At 39.7% G+C, this 27,972-nt stretch overlaps 1 protein-coding gene across 1 annotated transcript in view; it reads left to right on the top strand.

The window, feature by feature from the left end:
* LOC113568824 (uncharacterized) overlaps nt 1-27,972 on the top strand; it is a 48,650-nt gene that overhangs the window by 7,849 nt on the left and 12,829 nt on the right. Inside the window, exons 3-11 of the mRNA XM_081722098.1 lie at nt 2,271-2,441; nt 4,108-4,278; nt 7,083-7,253; nt 10,058-10,228; nt 13,032-13,202; nt 16,007-16,177; nt 18,979-19,149; nt 21,951-22,121; nt 24,480-24,650. Of these exons, the coding sequence (XP_081578224.1) occupies nt 2,271-2,441; nt 4,108-4,278; nt 7,083-7,253; nt 10,058-10,228; nt 13,032-13,202; nt 16,007-16,177; nt 18,979-19,149; nt 21,951-22,121; nt 24,480-24,650 (1,539 nt within the window). The remainder of the gene's footprint in view (nt 1-2,270; nt 2,442-4,107; nt 4,279-7,082; nt 7,254-10,057; nt 10,229-13,031; nt 13,203-16,006; nt 16,178-18,978; nt 19,150-21,950; nt 22,122-24,479; nt 24,651-27,972) is intronic.

Here is a 27,972-nt window from a genome sequence, read left to right as displayed (position 1 = left end):
TAAAAGCCCTTAAAGTCTTAATGAAAACATTTAAAGCTAAACCATTGAGGTTCTGGACACATTACAGGACACTTTTACAATCACACATGATTCCCTTGTGTTTATGGGTGGGAGACCCTGTTCTCATTATGATTTACACCGTGTGTTCAACACATGTTGAGGTGAGCTGAACTGACAGCCGTGCTGGAGGAAAGAACGCAACAAGTTAATATTCATTCAATAGAACTGAAAAGTTTATTGGTTATTACTTAAGTTAAACCTGTGCTCTCTCTCAACGAGTGTTTTTTATGAAACATGTAGCTGGCTAATATTAGTAACCTTAAGCTTGCCAAGTTACAGTATATTGTTGGTTACTACACCTAGATACCTCACGCTAATGTCATATTAGCTTGACTTAGGTGTGAATGTTGGATGCTAATTTTTTCATCAAGCCAGAGACATCAAACAAAAATAGAACAGTGATGGTAGAAGACGTGGAGTCAGCAGAGAGAGAAACTGAGCAGACAGCTGACAGTAAACTCAGGACATCTGAACACAGTAGTGAGGAACAATGTTCAGCACTGGACGAGTGAACCTGTGGACTTAATTACAAGAGAGAAAGAAAGGTACACAAGACACAGTAATCAGTAATCAGGAGATTAGGAGGAGAGAAGGAGTGAAGTGTGTGTGTGTGTGTGTGTGTGTGTGTGTGTGTGTGTGTGTGTGTGTGTGTGTGTGTGTGTGTGTGTGTGTGTGTGAGAGAGAGAGAGAGAGAGAGAGAGAGAGAGACAGAACTATTATCTGTGTGTGGTAGAGAGAGAGAGACAGAACTATTATCTGTGTGTGGTAGAGAGAGATAACTATTATCTGTGTGTGTGTGTGTTTGTGCGAGAGAGAGAGAGAGAGACAGAGAGAACTATTATCTGTGTTTGTGTGTGTGTGTGTGTGTGTGTGTGTGTGTGTCTGAAATAGAGAGAGACAGAGAGAAAGAGGCAGATCTATTTTTTGTCTGTGAGAGAGAGACAGAAGTAGTGTGTGTTTGTGTGTGTGTGTGTGTGTGTGTGTGTGTGTGTGTGTGAGAGAGAAAGAGAGTGAGGAAGAGATAGAGCAGCCTGACTGACTAATGGGGTCTGAGTCACACACACCTGACTAAGTGATGGGGTCTGCCTCACAAACAACTGATTGACTGATGGGGTCTGACTCACACACACCTGACGGACTAATGGGGACCTTCACACAACTATTGAGTGTCCAGGATTCTCGGTGCACCACACAGACAGAACTCAGGACCTCACTGGGAAAAGCAAAGGCAGAGGAGAATGTTTCATGATCAATGACTCATAGTGTGAGCACAGGAATGTAAACACTAGTAAAAGATTCTGCTCTCTGCATTTGGCCAATCAATACTGCAGTGTTCACTCCTCCATAATCACTACTGCAATGTTCATTCCTCCATAATTAATACTGCAGTGTTCATTATTCCATAGTCACAACTGCAGTGTTTATTTCTACATAATCACTCCTGCAGTGTTTATTTCTCCATAATAAATACTACAGTGATTATTCCACCATAATCAATACAGTGGTGTTTATTCCTCCATAATCACTACTGCAATATTCATTACTTCATAATCAATACTACAGTGTTCATTACTCCATAGTTACTACTGCAGTGTTTATTTCTACATAATCACTATTGCAGTGTTTATTCCTCCATAATAAATACTACAGTGATTATTCCTCTAAAATCACTATTGCGGTGTTCATTCCTCCATAATCAATACAGCAGGGTTTATTCCTCCATAATCTCTACTGCAGTGTTCATTCCTCCATAATCAATACTGCAGTGTTTATTCCTCCATATTCACTACTCTGCATGTCATCCAACAATATTTTCTGTTTGTATATTAGTGTATTTGTATCTGTGAAACATCGAATGAGATCTATGTTGTGCTGTTTCCTGTTATGGTGTTAGGGGTGGGATATTTTGATATTTGGACTCTGATTATGGTATCTGCCATTCACTGACTTATGAACCAACCATCCATTATTTGGTCACCTGTCTTAGCTTGCTAATGAAAGTTATTTATCATGTCTTTGTCCATTTTGTCTTTGATGAAGACACAGTAATGTTGAAATGTTGCTGTGTTTGTAAAATTAAAAGGCTGAAAATGTATCAGTGTGTTCCAGACCTTTCAAGCTCTTCTTTACATTTTTATTAGCAGTTCAGATCTTTTAATTCATCATCCTCTGACTGAACTACATTATTTACTGTATTTACTCTTTTACAGACTATCTGGCTGTGGTCTCAATGAAGAGTCTTGCAAATCTCTCACATCAGTTCTACAAACAGAAAACTCACTGAGAGAGCTGAAGATAAATAATAATGACCTGCAGAATTCAGGAGTGGAGCAGCTCTGTGCTGGACTGAAGAGTTCACAGTGTAAACTGGAGATTCTCAGGTGAGTTTCTGTGACTATTTTTGAATGTAAATAAAGAGGCATTTTAAAAAGGTCAGTGTCAACTCCCTTATAGTACAGTATTAAACAAACATTGCCAGGCAAGGCAATGCAAGGAAATTTACACTTTTATATTATATTATAAAGTTGTCATCTTTAAATATTTCTAAATATAGTTTTCTGTTGAAACCTCACTGCATTTCATTAAATGACCACACTGTGGAGACAAAGAGTTACATCTGTCATGAATGAGCAGATTTTCAAGTCTAAAAGAGAAATATAACATTGTAAAGAGAAGACCCAGATGAGTCCTTGTCCACATGTACAGGTGTATTTATTACAATGCTGCTTCAACTAGGCACTTTGGCATTTTGGCCACAAGCTGCATTTTTGGTCACCTGAGAGTAGAAATTTAGTAAAATGTATTTTAGAATCACACATGATTCCCTTGTGTTTTTGGGTGGGAGACCCCATTCTCATTATGATTAATACCATGTGTTCAACACATGTTGAGGTGAGCTGAACTGATAACCGTGCTGGAGGAAAGAACTCCACTGAAAGAATCTCACTGTAGCTCCACAGATCTGCTGTAATGTCAGCTGTGTCGACTCTCACTGTTGCCCCAAAGGCCTGCTGACTTTTTCAGTTGTTTTTTTTTGTGTGTTAATGTAAATGGTTGATTTTAGTGAATAAATTAGTTGTGTGAAGTAGCGATATTGTGAGTCGAAGTTCTGATCCAACTGAAACATGTGAACTGTCCTCTTCTCCCCAGTATTTTACTGCACACATACAGTCCATGAAGGACAAACTCCAGGGACACATTTCATGTCAACAGCAGACATGAGATAGTTGCCTCACACACACTTAACTGGCCGATTGTGTCTGAGTCACACACACACCTGACTGACTGATGGGGTCCCTGACTCAGCTATTGAGCCTCCGGGATTCTCGGTGCACCACAAAGACAGAACTCAGGACCTCACTGGGTAAAGCAAAGGCAGAGGAGAATATTTCATGATCAGTGACTCAGTGTGAGCACAGGAATGTAAACACTAGTAAAAGATTCTGCTCTCTGCATTCTGTCCATTCCTCCATAATCACTAATGCAGTGTTCATCCCAACATCATTACTACTGCAGTGTTCATACACTAATATTCACTACTGCAGGGTTTATTCCTCCATAATCTCTACTGCAGTGTTCATTCCTCCATAATCAATACTGCAGTGTTTATTCCTCCATATTCACTACTCTGCATGTCATCCAACAATATTTTCTGTTTGTATATTAGTGTATTTGTATCTGTGAAACAATGAATGAGATCTGTGTTGTTCTGTTTCCTGTTATGGTGTTAGGGGTGGGATATTTTGATATTTGGACTCTGATTATGGTAACTGCCATTCACTGACTTATGAACCAACCATCCATTATTTGGTCACCTGTCTTAGGTTGCTAATGAATGTTATTTGTCATGTCTTTGTCCATTTTGTCTTTGATGAAGACACAGTAATGTTGAAATGTTGCTGTGTTTGTAAAATTAAAAGGCTGAAAATGTATCAGTGTGTTCCAGACCTTTCAAGCTCTTCTTTACATTTTTATTAGGAGTTCAGATCTTTTAATTCTTCATCCTCTGACTGAACTACATTATTTACTGTATTTACTCTTTTACAGACTATCTGGCTGTGGTCTCAATGAAGAGTCTTGCAAATCTCTCAAATCAGTTCTACAAACAGAAAACTCACTGAGAGAGCTGGAGATGAATAATAATGACCTGCAGAATTCAGGAGTGGAGCAGCTCTGTGCTGGACTGAAGAGTTCACACTGTAAACTGGAGATTCACAGGTGAGTTTCTGTGACTATTTTTGAATGTAAATAAAGAGGCATTTTAAAAAGGTCAGTGTCAACTCCCTTATAGTACAGTATTAAACAAACATTGCCAGGCAAGGCAATGCAAGGAAATTTACACTTTTATATTATAAAGTTCTCTTCTTTAAATATTTCTAAATATAGTTTTCTGTTGAAACCTTGCTGCATTTCATTAAATGACTACACTGTGGAGACAAAGAGTTACATCTGTGATGCATGAGCAGATTTTCAAGTCTAGAAGAGAAATATAACATTGTAAAGAGGAGACACAGATGAGTCCTTGTCCACATATACAGGTGTATTTATTACAAAGCTGCTTCAACTAGGCACTTTGTTATTTTGTCCACAAGCTGCATCTTTGGTCACCTGAGCACAGAACTTTTGCAAAATGTCTTACAGGATGAATATATTCAGAAACTCCAACAACAGTGTTGTAAAATGAACTGTTCTAATGTAAGATTTTCACTGAGTGATTTTATGTAGTTTATGTATGGAAACACTGTAAACATCAGTCATTCTAATCTCTCTGCAAATAAAAGCCCTTTAATTCTTAATGAAAACATTTAAAGCTGAACTATTGAGGTTCTAGACACATTACAGGACTCTATTACAATCACTCAATTCCCTTGTGTTTTTGGGTGGGAGACCCTGTTCTCATTATGATTTACACTGTGTGTTCAACACATGTTGAGGTGAGCTGAACTGACAGCCATGCTGGAGGAAAGAACGCAACAAGTTAATATTCATTCAATAGAACTGAAAGGTTTATTGGTTATTCCTTAAAATAAACCTGTGATCTCTCTCCACAGGTGTTTTTATGAAACATGTAGCTGGCTAATATTAGTAACCTTAAGCTTGCCAAGCTACAGTATATTGTTGGTTACTACACCTAGATTCCTCACGCTAACATCATATTAGCTTGACTTAGGAGTGAATGTTGGCTACTAATTTTTTCATCAAGCCAGAGACATCAAACTAAAATAGAACAGTGATGGTAGAAGAAGTGGAGTCAGCAGAGAGAGAAACTGAGCAGACAGCTGACAGTAAACTCAGGACATCTGAACACAGTAGTGAGGAACAATGTTCAGCACTGGACAAGTGAACCTGTGGACTTAGTTACAAGAGAGGAAGAAAGACAAACAAGACACAGTAATCAATAATCAGGAGATTAGGAGGAGAGAAGGAGTGAAGTGTGTGTGTGTCTGTGTGTGTGTGTGTGTGTGTGTGTGTGTGTGTGTGTGTGTGTGTGTGTGTGTCACACTGGGTGCCTGATGTACTGTAACAAAGCTAATGAGGTTAATGTTAGCTTCCTTAAATCTAAGGAACTGGCTAGAATATAAAATACTCCTGCTTGTACATTTACAGTTAGTATAGAGAGACAGAAAACAACCAGGATGAAGAGAAAGAGTAATGCTATTGCCATGGCAACCTTCTTTAGTAAGAAGACAGCAGGAGAGAGAAAAGACAGAAGAACTTGATTGTGAAAGTGTCCAGGAGGAGGACATGGAAGAGAGTGAACACAGCAGACAGAGACAGAGGAGCCAGCTGTGCCCATTCTCACTGTAGCCCCACAGCTCTGCTGTAGTGTCAGCTGTGTCCACTCTCACTGTAGCCCCACAGCTCTGCTGTAGTGTCAGCTGTGTCCACTCTCACTGTAGCCTCACAGGTCTGCTGTAGTGTCATCTGTGTCCACTCTCACTGTAGCCCCACAGATCTGCTGTAGTGTCGGCTGTGTCCACTCTCACTGTAGCCCCACAGGTCTGCTGTAGTGTCAGCTGTGTCCACTCTCACTGTAGACCCAGAGGTCTGCTGTAGTGGAGAGAAGTGAGAAGTGAGTCTAAGTTCTGATCCAACTGAAACAACATGTGAACGGTCCTCTTCTCCCGAGTATTTTACTGCACACATACAGTCCATGAAGGACAAACTCCAGGGACACATTTCATGTCAACAGCAGACATGAGATAGTTGCCTTACACACACTTAACTGCCGATTGTGTCTGAATCACACACACACCTGACTGACTGATGGGGTCTGAGTCACACACACCTGACTGACTGATGGGGTCCCTCACTCAGCTATTAAGCCTCCAGGATTCTCGGTGCACCACAAAGACAGAACTCAGGACATCACTGGGAAAAGCCAAGGCAGAGGAGAATGTTTCATGATCAGTGACTCATAGTGTGAGCACAGGAATGTAAACACCAGTAAAAGATTATGCTGTCTGCATTCTGTCCAATCAATACTGCAGTGTTCATTCCTCCATAATCACTACTGCAGTGTTTATTTCTCCATAATCACTACTGCGGTGTTTATTCCTCCATAATCAATACTGCAATGTTTATTCCTCCATAATCACTACTCTGCATGTCTTCCAACAATATTTTCTGTTTGTATATTAGTGTATTTGTATTTGTGAAACATTGAATGAGATCTGTGTTGTTCTGTTTCCTGTTATGGTGTTAGGGGTGGGATATTTTGATATTTGGACTCTGATTATGGTAACTGCCATTCACTGACTTATGAACCAACCATCCATTATTTGGTCACCTGTCTTAGGTTGCTAATGAATGTTATTTGTCATGTCTTTGTCCATTTTGTCTTTGATGAAGACACGGTAATGTTGAAATGTTGCTGTGTTTGTAAAATTAAAAATCTAAAAATGTATCAGTGTGTTCCAGACCTTTCAAGCTCTTCTTTACATTTTTATTAGCTGTTCAGATCTTTTAATTCATCATCCTCTGACTGAACTACATTATTTACTTTATTTACTCTTTTACAGACTATCTGGCTGTGGTCTCAATGAAGAGTCTTGCAAATCTCTCACATCAGTTCTACAAACAGAAAATTCACTGAGAGAGCTGGAGATGAATAATAATGACCTGCAGAATTCAGGAGTGGAGCAGCTCTGTGCTGGACTGAAGAGTTCATACTGTAAACTGGAGATTCTCAGGTGAGTTTCTGTGACTATTTTTGAATGTAAATAAAGAGTCATTTTAAAAAGGTCAGTGTCAACTCCCTTATAGTACAGTATTAAACAAACATTGCCAGGCAAGGCAATGCAAGGAAATTTACACTTTTATATTATAAATTTCTCTTCTTTAAATATTCCTAAATATAGTTTTCTGTTGAAACCTTGCTGCATTTCATTAAATGACTACACTGTGGAGACAAAGAGTTACATCTGTGATGCATGAGCAGATTTTCAAGTCTAGAAGAGAAATATAACATTGTAAAGAGGAGACACAGATGAGTCCTTGTCCACATATACAGGTGTATTTATTACAAAGCTGCTTCAACTAGGCACTTTGTTATTTTGTCCACAAGCTGCATCTTTGGTCACCTGAGCACAGAACTTTTGCAAAATGTCTTACAGGATGAATATATTCAGAAACTCCAACAACAGTGTTGTAAAATGAACTGTTCTAATGTAAGATTTTCACTGAGTGATTTTATGTAGTTTATGTATGGAAACACTGTAAACATCAGTCATTCTAATCTCTCTGCAAATAAAAGCCCTTTAATTCTTAATGAAAACATTTAAAGCTGAACTATTGAGGTTCTAGACACATTACAGGACTCTATTACAATCACTCAATTCCCTTGTGTTTTTGGGTGGGAGACCCTGTTCTCATTATGATTTACACTGTGTGTTCAACACATGTTGAGGTGAGCTGAACTGACAGCCATGCTGGAGGAAAGAACGCAACAAGTTAATATTCATTCAATAGAACTGAAAGGTTTATTGGTTATTCCTTAAAATAAACCTGTGATCTCTCTCCACAGGTGTTTTTATGAAACATGTAGCTGGCTAATATTAGTAACCTTAAGCTTGCCAAGCTACAGTATATTGTTGGTTACTACACCTAGATTCCTCACGCTAACATCATATTAGCTTGACTTAGGAGTGAATGTTGGCTACTAATTTTTTCATCAAGCCAGAGACATCAAACTAAAATAGAACAGTGATGGTAGAAGAAGTGGAGTCAGCAGAGAGAGAAACTGAGCAGACAGCTGACAGTAAACTCAGGACATCTGAACACAGTAGTGAGGAACAATGTTCAGCACTGGACAAGTGAACCTGTGGACTTAGTTACAAGAGAGGAAGAAAGACAAACAAGACACAGTAATCAATAATCAGGAGATTAGGAGGAGAGAAGGAGTGAAGTGTGTGTGTGTCTGTGTGTGTGTGTGTGTGTGTGTGTGTGTGTGTGTGTGTGTGTGTGTGTGTGTCACACTGGGTGCCTGATGTACTGTAACAAAGCTAATGAGGTTAATGTTAGCTTCCTTAAATCTAAGGAACTGGCTAGAATATAAAATACTCCTGCTTGTACATTTACAGTTAGTATAGAGAGACAGAAAACAACCAGGATGAAGAGAAAGAGTAATGCTATTGCCATGGCAACCTTCTTTAGTAAGAAGACAGCAGGAGAGAGAAAAGACAGAAGAACTTGATTGTGAAAGTGTCCAGGAGGAGGACATGGAAGAGAGTGAACACAGCAGACAGAGACAGAGGAGCCAGCTGTGCCCATTCTCACTGTAGCCCCACAGCTCTGCTGTAGTGTCAGCTGTGTCCACTCTCACTGTAGCCCCACAGCTCTGCTGTAGTGTCAGCTGTGTCCACTCTCACTGTAGCCTCACAGGTCTGCTGTAGTGTCATCTGTGTCCACTCTCACTGTAGCCCCACAGATCTGCTGTAGTGTCGGCTGTGTCCACTCTCACTGTAGCCCCACAGGTCTGCTGTAGTGTCAGCTGTGTCCACTCTCACTGTAGACCCAGAGGTCTGCTGTAGTGGAGAGAAGTGAGAAGTGAGTCTAAGTTCTGATCCAACTGAAACAACATGTGAACGGTCCTCTTCTCCCGAGTATTTTACTGCACACATACAGTCCATGAAGGACAAACTCCAGGGACACATTTCATGTCAACAGCAGACATGAGATAGTTGCCTTACACACACTTAACTGCCGATTGTGTCTGAATCACACACACACCTGACTGACTGATGGGGTCTGAGTCACACACACCTGACTGACTGATGGGGTCCCTCACTCAGCTATTAAGCCTCCAGGATTCTCGGTGCACCACAAAGACAGAACTCAGGACATCACTGGGAAAAGCCAAGGCAGAGGAGAATGTTTCATGATCAGTGACTCATAGTGTGAGCACAGGAATGTAAACACCAGTAAAAGATTATGCTGTCTGCATTCTGTCCAATCAATACTGCAGTGTTCATTCCTCCATAATCACTACTGCAGTGTTTATTTCTCCATAATCACTACTGCGGTGTTTATTCCTCCATAATCAATACTGCAATGTTTATTCCTCCATAATCACTACTCTGCATGTCTTCCAACAATATTTTCTGTTTGTATATTAGTGTATTTGTATTTGTGAAACATTGAATGAGATCTGTGTTGTTCTGTTTCCTGTTATGGTGTTAGGGGTGGGATATTTTGATATTTGGACTCTGATTATGGTAACTGCCATTCACTGACTTATGAACCAACCATCCATTATTTGGTCACCTGTCTTAGGTTGCTAATGAATGTTATTTGTCATGTCTTTGTCCATTTTGTCTTTGATGAAGACACGGTAATGTTGAAATGTTGCTGTGTTTGTAAAATTAAAAATCTAAAAATGTATCAGTGTGTTCCAGACCTTTCAAGCTCTTCTTTACATTTTTATTAGCTGTTCAGATCTTTTAATTCATCATCCTCTGACTGAACTACATTATTTACTTTATTTACTCTTTTACAGACTATCTGGCTGTGGTCTCAATGAAGAGTCTTGCAAATCTCTCACATCAGTTCTACAAACAGAAAATTCACTGAGAGAGCTGGAGATGAATAATAATGACCTGCAGAATTCAGGAGTGGAGCAGCTCTGTGCTGGACTGAAGAGTTCATACTGTAAACTGGAGATTCTCAGGTGAGTTTCTGTGACTATTTTTGAATGTAAATAAAGAGTCATTTTAAAAAGGTCAGTGTCAACTCCCTTATAGTACAGTATTAAACAAACATTGCCAGGCAAGGCAATGCAAGGAAATTTACACTTTTATATTATAAATTTCTCTTCTTTAAATATTCCTAAATATAGTTTTCTGTTGAAACCTTGCTGCATTTCATTAAATGACCACACTGTGGAGACAAAGAGTTACATCTGTGATGCATGAGCAGATTTTCAAGTCTATAAGAGAAATATAACATTGTAAAGAGAAGACCCAGATGAGTCCTTGTCCACATGTACAGGTGTATTTATTACAATGCTGCTTCAACTAGGCACTTTGGTATTTTGTCCACAAGCTGCATCTTTGGTCACCTGAGCACAAAGATTTTTGCAAAATGTCTTACAGGATGAATATATTCAGAAACTCCAACAACAGTGTTGTAAAATGAACTGTTCTAATGTAGGATTTTCACTGAGTGATTTTATCTAGTTTATGTATGGAAACACTGTAAACATCAGTCATTCTAATGTCTCTGCAAATAAAAGCCCTTAAAGTCTTAATGAAAACATTTAAAGCTGAACCATTGAGGTTCTAGACACATTACAGGACTCTATTACAATCACTCAATTCCCTTGTGTTTTTGGGTGGGAGACCCTGTTCTCATTATGATTTACACTGTGTGTTCAACACATGTTGAGGTGAGCTGAACTGACAGCCATGCTGGAGGAAAGAACGCAACAAGTTAATATTCATTCAATAGAACTGAAAGGTTTATTGGTTATTCCTTAAAATAAACCTGTGATCTCTCTCCACAGGTGTTTTTATGAAACATGTAGCTGGCTAATATTAGTAACCTTAAGCTTGCCAAGCTACAGTATATTGTTGGTTACTACACCTAGATTCCTCACGCTAACATCATATTAGCTTGACTTAGGAGTGAATGTTGGCTACTAATTTTTTCATCAAGCCAGAGACATCAAACTAAAATAGAACAGTGATGGTAGAAGAAGTGGAGTCAGCAGAGAGAGAAACTGAGCAGACAGCTGACAGTAAACTCAGGACATCTGAACACAGTAGTGAGGAACAATGTTCAGCACTGGACAAGTGAACCTGTGGACTTAGTTACAAGAGAGGAAGAAAGACAAACAAGACACAGTAATCAATAATCAGGAGATTAGGAGGAGAGAAGGAGTGAAGTGTGTGTGTGTCTGTGTGTGTGTGTGTGTGTGTGTGTGTGTGTGTGTGTGTGTGTGTGTGTGTCACACTGGGTGCCTGATGTACTGTAACAAAGCTAATGAGGTTAATGTTAGCTTCCTTAAATCTAAGGAACTGGCTAGAATATAAAATACTCCTGCTTGTACATTTACAGTTAGTATAGAGAGACAGAAAACAACCAGGATGAAGAGAAAGAGTAATGCTATTGCCATGGCAACCTTCTTTAGTAAGAAGACAGCAGGAGAGAGAAAAGACAGAAGAACTTGATTGTGAAAGTGTCCAGGAGGAGGACATGGAAGAGAGTGAACACAGCAGACAGAGACAGAGGAGCCAGCTGTGCCCATTCTCACTGTAGCCCCACAGCTCTGCTGTAGTGTCAGCTGTGTCCACTCTCACTGTAGCCCCACAGCTCTGCTGTAGTGTCAGCTGTGTCCACTCTCACTGTAGCCTCACAGGTCTGCTGTAGTGTCATCTGTGTCCACTCTCACTGTAGCCCCACAGATCTGCTGTAGTGTCGGCTGTGTCCACTCTCACTGTAGCCCCACAGGTCTGCTGTAGTGTCAGCTGTGTCCACTCTCACTGTAGACCCAGAGGTCTGCTGTAGTGGAGAGAAGTGAGAAGTGAGTCTAAGTTCTGATCCAACTGAAACAACATGTGAACGGTCCTCTTCTCCCGAGTATTTTACTGCACACATACAGTCCATGAAGGACAAACTCCAGGGACACATTTCATGTCAACAGCAGACATGAGATAGTTGCCTTACACACACTTAACTGCCGATTGTGTCTGAATCACACACACACCTGACTGACTGATGGGGTCTGAGTCACACACACCTGACTGACTGATGGGGTCCCTCACTCAGCTATTAAGCCTCCAGGATTCTCGGTGCACCACAAAGACAGAACTCAGGACATCACTGGGAAAAGCCAAGGCAGAGGAGAATGTTTCATGATCAGTGACTCATAGTGTGAGCACAGGAATGTAAACACCAGTAAAAGATTATGCTGTCTGCATTCTGTCCAATCAATACTGCAGTGTTCATTCCTCCATAATCACTACTGCAGTGTTTATTTCTCCATAATCACTACTGCGGTGTTTATTCCTCCATAATCAATACTGCAATGTTTATTCCTCCATAATCACTACTCTGCATGTCTTCCAACAATATTTTCTGTTTGTATATTAGTGTATTTGTATTTGTGAAACATTGAATGAGATCTGTGTTGTTCTGTTTCCTGTTATGGTGTTAGGGGTGGGATATTTTGATATTTGGACTCTGATTATGGTAACTGCCATTCACTGACTTATGAACCAACCATCCATTATTTGGTCACCTGTCTTAGGTTGCTAATGAATGTTATTTGTCATGTCTTTGTCCATTTTGTCTTTGATGAAGACACGGTAATGTTGAAATGTTGCTGTGTTTGTAAAATTAAAAATCTAAAAATGTATCAGTGTGTTCCAGACCTTTCAAGCTCTTCTTTACATTTTTATTAGCTGTTCAGATCTTTTAATTCATCATCCTCTGACTGAACTACATTATTTACTTTATTTACTCTTTTACAGACTATCTGGCTGTGGTCTCAATGAAGAGTCTTGCAAATCTCTCACATCAGTTCTACAAACAGAAAATTCACTGAGAGAGCTGGAGATGAATAATAATGACCTGCAGAATTCAGGAGTGGAGCAGCTCTGTGCTGGACTGAAGAGTTCATACTGTAAACTGGAGATTCTCAGGTGAGTTTCTGTGACTATTTTTGAATGTAAATAAAGAGTCATTTTAAAAAGGTCAGTGTCAACTCCCTTATAGTACAGTATTAAACAAACATTGCCAGGCAAGGCAATGCAAGGAAATTTACACTTTTATATTATAAATTTCTCTTCTTTAAATATTCCTAAATATAGTTTTCTGTTGAAACCTTGCTGCATTTCATTAAATGACTACACTGTGGAGACAAAGAGTTACATCTGTGATGCATGAGCAGATTTTCAAGTCTAGAAGAGAAATATAACATTGTAAAGAGGAGACACAGATGAGTCCTTGTCCACATATACAGGTGTATTTATTACAAAGCTGCTTCAACTAGGCACTTTGTTATTTTGTCCACAAGCTGCATCTTTGGTCACCTGAGCACAGAACTTTTGCAAAATGTCTTACAGGATGAATATATTCAGAAACTCCAACAACAGTGTTGTAAAATGAACTGTTCTAATGTAAGATTTTCACTGAGTGATTTTATGTAGTTTATGTATGGAAACACTGTAAACATCAGTCATTCTAATCTCTCTGCAAATAAAAGCCCTTTAATTCTTAATGAAAACATTTAAAGCTGAACTATTGAGGTTCTAGACACATTACAGGACTCTATTACAATCACTCAATTCCCTTGTGTTTTTGGGTGGGAGACCCTGTTCTCATTATGATTTACACTGTGTGTTCAACACATGTTGAGGTGAGCTGAACTGACAGCCATGCTGGAGGAAAGAACGCAACAAGTTAATATTCATTCAATAGAACTGAAAGGTTTATTGGTTATTCCTTAAAATAAACCTGTGATCTCTCTCCACAGGTGTTTTTATGAAACATGTAGCTGGCTAATATTAGTAACCTTAAGCTTGCCAAGCTACAGTATATTGTTGGTTACTACACCTAGATTCCTCACGCTAACATCATATTAGCTTGACTTAGGAGTGAATGTTGGCTACTAATTTTTTCATCAAGCCAGAGACATCAAACTAAAATAGAACAGTGATGGTAGAAGAAGTGGAGTCAGCAGAGAGAGAAACTGAGCAGACAGCTGACAGTAAACTCAGGACATCTGAACACAGTAGTGAGGAACAATGTTCAGCACTGGACAAGTGAACCTGTGGACTTAGTTACAAGAGAGGAAGAAAGACAAACAAGACACAGTAATCAATAATCAGGAGATTAGGAGGAGAGAAGGAGTGAAGTGTGTGTGTGTCTGTGTGTGTGTGTGTGTGTGTGTGTGTGTGTGTGTGTGTGTGTGTGTGTGTGTCACACTGGGTGCCTGATGTACTGTAACAAAGCTAATGAGGTTAATGTTAGCTTCCTTAAATCTAAGGAACTGGCTAGAATATAAAATACTCCTGCTTGTACATTTACAGTTAGTATAGAGAGACAGAAAACAACCAGGATGAAGAGAAAGAGTAATGCTATTGCCATGGCAACCTTCTTTAGTAAGAAGACAGCAGGAGAGAGAAAAGACAGAAGAACTTGATTGTGAAAGTGTCCAGGAGGAGGACATGGAAGAGAGTGAACACAGCAGACAGAGACAGAGGAGCCAGCTGTGCCCATTCTCACTGTAGCCCCACAGCTCTGCTGTAGTGTCAGCTGTGTCCACTCTCACTGTAGCCCCACAGCTCTGCTGTAGTGTCAGCTGTGTCCACTCTCACTGTAGCCTCACAGGTCTGCTGTAGTGTCATCTGTGTCCACTCTCACTGTAGCCCCACAGATCTGCTGTAGTGTCGGCTGTGTCCACTCTCACTGTAGCCCCACAGGTCTGCTGTAGTGTCAGCTGTGTCCACTCTCACTGTAGACCCAGAGGTCTGCTGTAGTGGAGAGAAGTGAGAAGTGAGTCTAAGTTCTGATCCAACTGAAACAACATGTGAACGGTCCTCTTCTCCCGAGTATTTTACTGCACACATACAGTCCATGAAGGACAAACTCCAGGGACACATTTCATGTCAACAGCAGACATGAGATAGTTGCCTTACACACACTTAACTGCCGATTGTGTCTGAATCACACACACACCTGACTGACTGATGGGGTCTGAGTCACACACACCTGACTGACTGATGGGGTCCCTCACTCAGCTATTAAGCCTCCAGGATTCTCGGTGCACCACAAAGACAGAACTCAGGACATCACTGGGAAAAGCCAAGGCAGAGGAGAATGTTTCATGATCAGTGACTCATAGTGTGAGCACAGGAATGTAAACACCAGTAAAAGATTATGCTGTCTGCATTCTGTCCAATCAATACTGCAGTGTTCATTCCTCCATAATCACTACTGCAGTGTTTATTTCTCCATAATCACTACTGCGGTGTTTATTCCTCCATAATCAATACTGCAATGTTTATTCCTCCATAATCACTACTCTGCATGTCTTCCAACAATATTTTCTGTTTGTATATTAGTGTATTTGTATTTGTGAAACATTGAATGAGATCTGTGTTGTTCTGTTTCCTGTTATGGTGTTAGGGGTGGGATATTTTGATATTTGGACTCTGATTATGGTAACTGCCATTCACTGACTTATGAACCAACCATCCATTATTTGGTCACCTGTCTTAGGTTGCTAATGAATGTTATTTGTCATGTCTTTGTCCATTTTGTCTTTGATGAAGACACGGTAATGTTGAAATGTTGCTGTGTTTGTAAAATTAAAAATCTAAAAATGTATCAGTGTGTTCCAGACCTTTCAAGCTCTTCTTTACATTTTTATTAGCTGTTCAGATCTTTTAATTCATCATCCTCTGACTGAACTACATTATTTACTTTATTTACTCTTTTACAGACTATCTGGCTGTGGTCTCAATGAAGAGTCTTGCAAATCTCTCACATCAGTTCTACAAACAGAAAATTCACTGAGAGAGCTGGAGATGAATAATAATGACCTGCAGAATTCAGGAGTGGAGCAGCTCTGTGCTGGACTGAAGAGTTCATACTGTAAACTGGAGATTCTCAGGTGAGTTTCTGTGACTATTTTTGAATGTAAATAAAGAGTCATTTTAAAAAGGTCAGTGTCAACTCCCTTATAGTACAGTATTAAACAAACATTGCCAGGCAAGGCAATGCAAGGAAATTTACACTTTTATATTATAAATTTCTCTTCTTTAAATATTCCTAAATATAGTTTTCTGTTGAAACCTTGCTGCATTTCATTAAATGACCACACTGTGGAGACAAAGAGTTACATCTGTGATGCATGAGCAGATTTTCAAGTCTATAAGAGAAATATAACATTGTAAAGAGAAGACCCAGATGAGTCCTTGTCCACATGTACAGGTGTATTTATTACAATGCTGCTTCAACTAGGCACTTTGGTATTTTGTCCACAAGCTGCATCTTTGGTCACCTGAGCACAAAGATTTTTGCAAAATGTCTTACAGGATGAATATATTCAGAAACTCCAACAACAGTGTTGTAAAATGAACTGTTCTAATGTAGGATTTTCACTGAGTGATTTTATCTAGTTTATGTATGGAAACACTGTAAACATCAGTCATTCTAATGTCTCTGCAAATAAAAGCCCTTAAAGTCTTAATGAAAACATTTAAAGCTGAACCATTGAGGTTCTAGACACATTACAGGACTCTATTACAATCACTCAATTCCCTTGTGTTTTTGGGTGGGAGACCCTGTTCTCATTATGATTTACACTGTGTGTTCAACACATGTTGAGGTGAGCTGAACTGACAGCCATGCTGGAGGAAAGAACGCAACAAGTTAATATTCATTCAATAGAACTGAAAGGTTTATTGGTTATTCCTTAAAATAAACCTGTGATCTCTCTCCACAGGTGTTTTTATGAAACATGTAGCTGGCTAATATTAGTAACCTTAAGCTTGCCAAGCTACAGTATATTGTTGGTTACTACACCTAGATTCCTCACGCTAACATCATATTAGCTTGACTTAGGAGTGAATGTTGGCTACTAATTTTTTCATCAAGCCAGAGACATCAAACTAAAATAGAACAGTGATGGTAGAAGAAGTGGAGTCAGCAGAGAGAGAAACTGAGCAGACAGCTGACAGTAAACTCAGGACATCTGAACACAGTAGTGAGGAACAATGTTCAGCACTGGACAAGTGAACCTGTGGACTTAGTTACAAGAGAGGAAGAAAGACAAACAAGACACAGTAATCAATAATCAGGAGATTAGGAGGAGAGAAGGAGTGAAGTGTGTGTGTGTCTGTGTGTGTGTGTGTGTGTGTGTGTGTGTGTGTGTGTGTGTGTGTGTGTCACACTGGGTGCCTGATGTACTGTAACAAAGCTAATGAGGTTAATGTTAGCTTCCTTAAATCTAAGGAACTGGCTAGAATATAAAATACTCCTGCTTGTACATTTACAGTTAGTATAGAGAGACAGAAAACAACCAGGATGAAGAGAAAGAGTAATGCTATTGCCATGGCAACCTTCTTTAGTAAGAAGACAGCAGGAGAGAGAAAAGACAGAAGAACTTGATTGTGAAAGTGTCCAGGAGGAGGACATGGAAGAGAGTGAACACAGCAGACAGAGACAGAGGAGCCAGCTGTGCCCATTCTCACTGTAGCCCCACAGCTCTGCTGTAGTGTCAGCTGTGTCCACTCTCACTGTAGCCCCACAGCTCTGCTGTAGTGTCAGCTGTGTCCACTCTCACTGTAGCCTCACAGGTCTGCTGTAGTGTCATCTGTGTCCACTCTCACTGTAGCCCCACAGATCTGCTGTAGTGTCGGCTGTGTCCACTCTCACTGTAGCCCCACAGGTCTGCTGTAGTGTCAGCTGTGTCCACTCTCACTGTAGACCCAGAGGTCTGCTGTAGTGGAGAGAAGTGAGAAGTGAGTCTAAGTTCTGATCCAACTGAAACAACATGTGAACGGTCCTCTTCTCCCGAGTATTTTACTGCACACATACAGTCCATGAAGGACAAACTCCAGGGACACATTTCATGTCAACAGCAGACATGAGATAGTTGCCTTACACACACTTAACTGCCGATTGTGTCTGAATCACACACACACCTGACTGACTGATGGGGTCTGAGTCACACACACCTGACTGACTGATGGGGTCCCTCACTCAGCTATTAAGCCTCCAGGATTCTCGGTGCACCACAAAGACAGAACTCAGGACATCACTGGGAAAAGCCAAGGCAGAGGAGAATGTTTCATGATCAGTGACTCATAGTGTGAGCACAGGAATGTAAACACCAGTAAAAGATTATGCTGTCTGCATTCTGTCCAATCAATACTGCAGTGTTCATTCCTCCATAATCACTACTGCAGTGTTTATTTCTCCATAATCACTACTGCGGTGTTTATTCCTCCATAATCAATACTGCAATGTTTATTCCTCCATAATCACTACTCTGCATGTCTTCCAACAATATTTTCTGTTTGTATATTAGTGTATTTGTATTTGTGAAACATTGAATGAGATCTGTGTTGTTCTGTTTCCTGTTATGGTGTTAGGGGTGGGATATTTTGATATTTGGACTCTGATTATGGTAACTGCCATTCACTGACTTATGAACCAACCATCCATTATTTGGTCACCTGTCTTAGGTTGCTAATGAATGTTATTTGTCATGTCTTTGTCCATTTTGTCTTTGATGAAGACACGGTAATGTTGAAATGTTGCTGTGTTTGTAAAATTAAAAATCTAAAAATGTATCAGTGTGTTCCAGACCTTTCAAGCTCTTCTTTACATTTTTATTAGCTGTTCAGATCTTTTAATTCATCATCCTCTGACTGAACTACATTATTTACTTTATTTACTCTTTTACAGACTATCTGGCTGTGGTCTCAATGAAGAGTCTTGCAAATCTCTCACATCAGTTCTACAAACAGAAAATTCACTGAGAGAGCTGGAGATGAATAATAATGACCTGCAGAATTCAGGAGTGGAGCAGCTCTGTGCTGGACTGAAGAGTTCATACTGTAAACTGGAGATTCTCAGGTGAGTTTCTGTGACTATTTTTGAATGTAAATAAAGAGTCATTTTAAAAAGGTCAGTGTCAACTCCCTTATAGTACAGTATTAAACAAACATTGCCAGGCAAGGCAATGCAAGGAAATTTACACTTTTATATTATAAATTTCTCTTCTTTAAATATTCCTAAATATAGTTTTCTGTTGAAACCTTGCTGCATTTCATTAAATGACCACACTGTGGAGACAAAGAGTTACATCTGTGATGCATGAGCAGATTTTCAAGTCTATAAGAGAAATATAACATTGTAAAGAGAAGACCCAGATGAGTCCTTGTCCACATGTACAGGTGTATTTATTACAATGCTGCTTCAACTAGGCACTTTGGTATTTTGTCCACAAGCTGCATCTTTGGTCACCTGAGCACAAAGATTTTTGCAAAATGTCTTACAGGATGAATATATTCAGAAACTCCAACAACAGTGTTGTAAAATGAACTGTTCTAATGTAGGATTTTCACTGAGTGATTTTATCTAGTTTATGTATGGAAACACTGTAAACATCAGTCATTCTAATGTCTCTGCAAATAAAAGCCCTTAAAGTCTTAATGAAAACATTTAAAGCTGAACCATTGAGGTTCTAGACACATTACAGGACTCTATTACAATCACTCAATTCCCTTGTGTTTTTGGGTGGGAGACCCTGTTCTCATTATGATTTACACTGTGTGTTCAACACATGTTGAGGTGAGCTGAACTGACAGCCATGCTGGAGGAAAGAACGCAACAAGTTAATATTCATTCAATAGAACTGAAAGGTTTATTGGTTATTCCTTAAAATAAACCTGTGATCTCTCTCCACAGGTGTTTTTATGAAACATGTAGCTGGCTAATATTAGTAACCTTAAGCTTGCCAAGCTACAGTATATTGTTGGTTACTACACCTAGATTCCTCACGCTAACATCATATTAGCTTGACTTAGGAGTGAATGTTGGCTACTAATTTTTTCATCAAGCCAGAGACATCAAACTAAAATAGAACAGTGATGGTAGAAGAAGTGGAGTCAGCAGAGAGAGAAACTGAGCAGACAGCTGACAGTAAACTCAGGACATCTGAACACAGTAGTGAGGAACAATGTTCAGCACTGGACAAGTGAACCTGTGGACTTAGTTACAAGAGAGGAAGAAAGACAAACAAGACACAGTAATCAATAATCAGGAGATTAGGAGGAGAGAAGGAGTGAAGTGTGTGTGTGTCTGTGTGTGTGTGTGTGTGTGTGTGTGTGTGTGTGTGTGTGTGTGTGTGTCACACTGGGTGCCTGATGTACTGTAACAAAGCTAATGAGGTTAATGTTAGCTTCCTTAAATCTAAGGAACTGGCTAGAATATAAAATACTCCTGCTTGTACATTTACAGTTAGTATAGAGAGACAGAAAACAACCAGGATGAAGAGAAAGAGTAATGCTATTGCCATGGCAACCTTCTTTAGTAAGAAGACAGCAGGAGAGAGAAAAGACAGAAGAACTTGATTGTGAAAGTGTCCAGGAGGAGGACATGGAAGAGAGTGAACACAGCAGACAGAGACAGAGGAGCCAGCTGTGCCCATTCTCACTGTAGCCCCACAGCTCTGCTGTAGTGTCAGCTGTGTCCACTCTCACTGTAGCCCCACAGCTCTGCTGTAGTGTCAGCTGTGTCCACTCTCACTGTAGCCTCACAGGTCTGCTGTAGTGTCATCTGTGTCCACTCTCACTGTAGCCCCACAGATCTGCTGTAGTGTCGGCTGTGTCCACTCTCACTGTAGCCCCACAGGTCTGCTGTAGTGTCAGCTGTGTCCACTCTCACTGTAGACCCAGAGGTCTGCTGTAGTGGAGAGAAGTGAGAAGTGAGTCTAAGTTCTGATCCAACTGAAACAACATGTGAACGGTCCTCTTCTCCCGAGTATTTTACTGCACACATACAGTCCATGAAGGACAAACTCCAGGGACACATTTCATGTCAACAGCAGACATGAGATAGTTGCCTTACACACACTTAACTGCCGATTGTGTCTGAATCACACACACACCTGACTGACTGATGGGGTCTGAGTCACACACACCTGACTGACTGATGGGGTCCCTCACTCAGCTATTAAGCCTCCAGGATTCTCGGTGCACCACAAAGACAGAACTCAGGACATCACTGGGAAAAGCCAAGGCAGAGGAGAATGTTTCATGATCAGTGACTCATAGTGTGAGCACAGGAATGTAAACACCAGTAAAAGATTATGCTGTCTGCATTCTGTCCAATCAATACTGCAGTGTTCATTCCTCCATAATCACTACTGCAGTGTTTATTTCTCCATAATCACTACTGCGGTGTTTATTCCTCCATAATCAATACTGCAATGTTTATTCCTCCATAATCACTACTCTGCATGTCTTCCAACAATATTTTCTGTTTGTATATTAGTGTATTTGTATTTGTGAAACATTGAATGAGATCTGTGTTGTTCTGTTTCCTGTTATGGTGTTAGGGGTGGGATATTTTGATATTTGGACTCTGATTATGGTAACTGCCATTCACTGACTTATGAACCAACCATCCATTATTTGGTCACCTGTCTTAGGTTGCTAATGAATGTTATTTGTCATGTCTTTGTCCATTTTGTCTTTGATGAAGACACGGTAATGTTGAAATGTTGCTGTGTTTGTAAAATTAAAAATCTAAAAATGTATCAGTGTGTTCCAGACCTTTCAAGCTCTTCTTTACATTTTTATTAGCTGTTCAGATCTTTTAATTCATCATCCTCTGACTGAACTACATTATTTACTTTATTTACTCTTTTACAGACTATCTGGCTGTGGTCTCAATGAAGAGTCTTGCAAATCTCTCACATCAGTTCTACAAACAGAAAATTCACTGAGAGAGCTGGAGATGAATAATAATGACCTGCAGAATTCAGGAGTGGAGCAGCTCTGTGCTGGACTGAAGAGTTCATACTGTAAACTGGAGATTCTCAGGTGAGTTTCTGTGACTATTTTTGAATGTAAATAAAGAGTCATTTTAAAAAGGTCAGTGTCAACTCCCTTATAGTACAGTATTAAACAAACATTGCCAGGCAAGGCAATGCAAGGAAATTTACACTTTTATATTATAAATTTCTCTTCTTTAAATATTCCTAAATATAGTTTTCTGTTGAAACCTTGCTGCATTTCATTAAATGACCACACTGTGGAGACAAAGAGTTACATCTGTGATGCATGAGCAGATTTTCAAGTCTATAAGAGAAATATAACATTGTAAAGAGAAGACCCAGATGAGTCCTTGTCCACATGTACAGGTGTATTTATTACAATGCTGCTTCAACTAGGCACTTTGGTATTTTGTCCACAAGCTGCATCTTTGGTCACCTGAGCACAAAGATTTTTGCAAAATGTCTTACAGGATGAATATATTCAGAAACTCCAACAACAGTGTTGTAAAATGAACTGTTCTAATGTAGGATTTTCACTGAGTGATTTTATCTAGTTTATGTATGGAAACACTGTAAACATCAGTCATTCTAATGTCTCTGCAAATAAAAGCCCTTAAAGTCTTAATGAAAACATTTAAAGCTGAACCATTGAGGTTCTAGACACATTACAGGACACTTTTACAATCACACGATTCCCTTGTGTTTTTGGGTGGGAGACCCTGTTCTCATTATGATCTACACCGTGTGTTAAACACATGTTGAGATGATCTGAACTGATAGCCATGCTGGAGGAAAGAACGCAACAAGTTAATATTCATTCAATAGTCCTGAAAGGTTTATTGGTTATTCCTTAAGATAAACCTGTGATCTCTCCCCATGGGTAATTTTATGAAACATGTAGCTGGCTAATATTAGTAACCTTAAGCTTGCCAAGTTACAGTATATTGTTGGTTATTACACCTAGATACCTCACGCTAACGTCAGATTAGCTTGATTTAGGAGTGAATGTTGGCTGTTAATTTTTTCATCAAGCCAGAGACATCAAACTAAAATAGAACAGTGATGGTAGAAGACGTGGAGTCAGCAGAGAGAGAAACTGAGCAGACAGCTGACAGTTATCTCAGGACATCTGAACACAGTAGTGAGGAACAATGTTCAGCACTGGACGAGCGAACCTGTGGACTTAATTACAAGAGAGAAAGAAAGACAAACAAGACACAGTAATCAATAATCAGGAGATTAGGAGGAGAGAAGGAGTGAAGTGTGTGTGTGTGTGTGTGTGTGTGTGTGTGTGTGTGTGTGTGTGTGTGTGTGTGTGTGTGTGTGTGTGTGTGTGTGTGGCATGCTGGGTCCCTGATGTTCTGTAACAAAGCTAATGAGGTTAATGTTAGCTTCCTTAAATCTAAGGAACTGGCTAGAATATAAAATACTCCTGCTTGTAAGTTTACAGTTAGTATAGAGAGACAGAAAACAACCAGGATGAAGAGAAAGAGTAATGCTATTGCCATGGCAACCTTCTTTAGTAAGACGACAGCATGAGAGAGAAAAGACAGAAGAACTTGATGGTGAAAGTGTCCAGGAGGAGAACATGGAAGAGAGTGGACACAGCAGACAGAGACAGAGGAGCCAGCTTTGTCCACTCTCACTGTAGCCCCACAGGTATGCTGTAGTGTCAGCTGTGTCCACTTTCACTGTAGCCCCACAGATCTGCTGTAGTGTCGGGTGCGTCCACTATCACTGTAGCCCCACAGGTCTGCTGTAGTGTCGGCTGTGTCTACTCTCATTGTAGCCCCACTGCTCTGCTGTAGTGAAGAGAAGTGAGAAGTGAGTCGAAGTTCTGATCCAACTGAAACAACATGTGAACGGTCCTCTTCTCCCCAGTATTTTACTGCACACATACAGTCCATGAAGGACAAACTCCAGGGACACATTTCATGTCAACAGCAGACATAAGATAGTTGCCTTACACATACTTAACTGACTGATTGGGTCTGAGTCACACACACACCTGACTGACTGATGGGGTCCCTGACTCAGCTATTGAGCCTCCGGGATTCTCGGTGCACCACAAAGACAGAACTCAGGACCTCACTGGGTAAAGCAAAGGCAGAGGAGAATGTTTCATGATCAGTGACTCATAGTGTGATCACTAACCATCCATTATTTAGTCACCTGTCTTAGGTTGCTAATGAATGTTATTTGTCATGTTTTTGTCCATTTTGTCTTTGATGAAGACACAGTAGTGTTGAAATGTTGCTGTGTTTGTAAAATTAAAAGGCTGAAAATGTATCAGTGTGTTCCAGACCTTCCAATCTCTTCTTTACATTGTTTTTAGCAGTTCAGATCTTTTAATTCATCATCCTCTGACTGAACTACATTATTTACTGTAGTTACTCGTTTACAGACTATCTGGCTGTGGTCTCAATGAAGAGTCTTGCAAATCTCTCACATCAGTTCTACAAACAGAAAACTCACTGAGAGAGCTGGAGATGAATAATAATGACCTGCAGAATTCAGGAGTGGAGCAGCTCTGTGCTGGACTGAAGAGTTCACAGTGTAAACTGGAGATTCTCAGGTGAGTTTCTCTGACTATTTTTGAATGTAAATAAAGAGCCATTTTAAAAAGGTCAGTGTCAACTCCATTATAGTACAGTATTAAACAAACATTGCCAGGCAAGGCAATGCATGGAAGTTTACACTTTTATATTATAAAGTTCTCTTTTTAAATATTTCTAAATATAGTTTTTTTGTTGAAACCTCACTGCATTTTATTAAATGACCACACTGTGGAGACAAAGAGTTACATCTGTGATGCATGAGCAGATTTTCAAGTCTATAAGAGAAATATAACATTGTAAACAGAAGACCAAGATGAGTCCTTGTCCACATGTACAGGTGTATTTATTACAATGCTGCTTCAACTAGGCACTTTGGTATTTTGTCCACAAGCTGCATCTTTGGTCACCTGAGCACAGAAATTTTGCAAAATGTCTTACAGGATGAATATATTCAGAAACTCCAACAACAGTGTTGTAAAATGAAGTGTTCTAATGTAAGATTTTCACTGAGTGATTTTATCTAGTTTATGTATAGAAACACTGTAAACATCAGTCATTCTAATCTCTCTGCAAATAAAAGCCCTTAAAGTCTTAATGAAAACATTTAAAGCTGAACCATTGAGGTTCTAGACACATTACAGGACACTTTTACAATCAAACATGATTCCCTTGTGTTTTTGGGTGGGAGACCCTGTTCTCATTATGATTTACACCGTGTGTTCAAGACATGTTGAGATGAGCTGAACTGACAGCCGTGATGGAGGAAAGAACACAACAAGTTAATATTTATTCAATAGACCTGAAAGGTTTATTGGTTATTCCTTAAAATAAATCTGTGATCTCTCTCCACAGGTGTTTTTATGAAACATGTAGCTGGCACAGTAATCAATAATCAGGAGATTAGGAGGAGAGAAGGAGTGAGGTGTGTGTGTGTGTGTGTGTGTGTGTGTGTGTGTGTGTGTGTGTGTGTGTGTGTGTGTGTGTGTGTGTGTGTGTGTGTCTGTGTGTGTGTGTGTGTGTGTGTGTGTGTGTGTGTGTGTATGTGTGTGTGTCACACTGGGTGCCTGATGTACTGTAACAAAGCTAATGAGGCCAATGTTAGCTTCCTTAAATATAAGGAACTCGCTAGAATATAAAATACTCCTGCTTGTTCGTTTACAGTTAGTATAGAGAGACAGAAAACAACCAGGATGAAGAGAAAGAGTAATGCTATTGCCATGGCAACCTTCTTTAGTAAGAAGACAGCAGGAGAGAGAAAAGACAGAAGAACTTGATTGTGAAAGTGTCCAGGAGGAGGACATGGAAGAGAGTGGACACAGCAAACAGAGACAGAGGAGCCAGCTGTGTCCACTCTCACTGTAGCCCCACAGCTCTGCTGTAGTGTCAGCTGGGTCCACTCTCACTGTAGCCCCACAGGTCTGCTGTAGTGTCAGCTGTGTCCACTCTCACTGTGACCCCACAGGTCTGCTGTAGTGTCAGCTGTGTCCACTCTCACTGTAGCCCCACAGGTCTGCTGTAGTGTCAGCTGTGTCCACTCTCACTGTAGCTCCACAGCTCTGCTGACTTGTTTAGTTTTTTTTTTTGTGTGTTAATGTAAATGACTGATTTTAGTGAATAAATTAGTTGTGTGAAGTAGCGATATTGTGTGTCAGACATTTCTGCATGCATAATTCATCATTTGATACTACATAATTCAGATACACTGAGAATTATAACCACACATAGAAATATAACCACACATAGAATTATAATCACATGTAGAATTATAACCAAATGTAGCAATATAACTACATGTAGAAATATAACCACACATAGAATTATAACCAGAATTAGAATTTTTTGGAATCTTGAAATGCAACCTTTTTCGAGGGGATGAATCAAAGAACTGAAGATACTTGTAAGTGATATAAAATATTAAGTGCTGGACAGCAATGAAACCTTTCTCAGGTAATAATATTTATGTTTATGTAACCCACACCCTTGATTTATTGGTGAAGATTTATTCAAATTGTAATCTGATGGGTTAATGAATGACTCCTTGACTGACCTCATGTGAATGTCATAATCTGATAAGGAATTAAACAGTATATAGTTTATTATACACTATAATAGTGGTTTTACCACTGTATTAACTTGTGTACCCTGAAATTCCTCTGTGCTGTAAGGCCATGTTAGTGTGTCACCACAAGAGAGAGACAGACAGATATATTATTTGTGTGTGTGAAAGAGACAGAACTATTATTTGTGTGTTTGTGTGTGTGTGTGTGTGTGTGTGTGTGAGAGAGAGGCAGAACTATTATTTGTGTGTGTGAAACAGAGAGAGAGAGACAGACAGATCTATTATTTGTGTGTGTGAGAGAGACAGAACTGACTGACTGATGGGGTCTGCCTCACACACACCTGACTGACTGATGGGGTCCCTGACTCAGCTATTAAGCCTCCAGGGTTCTCGGTGCACCACACAGACAGAACTCAGGACCTCACTGGGAAAAGCAAAGGCAGAGGAGAATGTTTCATGATCAGTGACTCAGTGTGAGCACAGGAATGTAAACACTTGTAAAAGATTCTGCTCTCTGCATTCTGTCCATTCCTCCATAATCACTAATGCAGTGTTCATCCCACCATCATTACTACTGCAGTGTTCATACACTAATATTCACTACTGCAATGTTCATTCCTCCATAAGCAATACTGCAGTGTTCATTATTCCATAGTCACTACTGCAGTGTTTATTTCTCAAATACTACAGTGATTATTCCGCCATAATCAATGCTGTGGTGTTTATTCCTCCATAATCACTACTGCAATGTTCATTCCTCCAATAATCACCATTGCAGTGTTTATTCCTCCATAATAAATACTACAGTGATTTATTCCTCTAAAATCACTACTGTAGTGTTCATGCCAACATAATCAATACTGCAGTGTTCATTATTCCATAAACACTACTGCAGTATTTATTTCTCCATGATAAACACTACAGTGATTCTTCCACCATAATCAATACTGTGGTGTTTATTCCTCCATAATCACTACTGCAATGTTCATTCCAACATAATCATTACTGCAGTGTTTATTCCTCCATAATCACTACTGCAGTGTTTATTCCTCCATAATCAATACTGCAGTGTTTATTCCTCCATAATCATTACTGCAGTGTTTATTCCTCCATAATCAATACTGCAGTGTATATTCCTCCATAATCACTACTCTGCATGTCTTCCAACAATATTTTCTATTTGTATATTAGTGTGTTTGTATTTGTGAAACATTGAATGAGATCTATGTTGTTCTGTTTCCTGTTATGGTGTTAGGGGTGGGATATTTTGATATTTGGAC

The sequence above is a fragment of the Electrophorus electricus genome, chromosome 1 (assembly GCF_041902795.1).
Source record: "Electrophorus electricus isolate QZ-2024a chromosome 1, ASM4190279v1, whole genome shotgun sequence".
Lineage (NCBI taxonomy): Eukaryota > Metazoa > Chordata > Actinopteri > Gymnotiformes > Gymnotidae > Electrophorus > Electrophorus electricus.
This window is presented reverse-complemented; position numbering and strand designations above follow the sequence as displayed.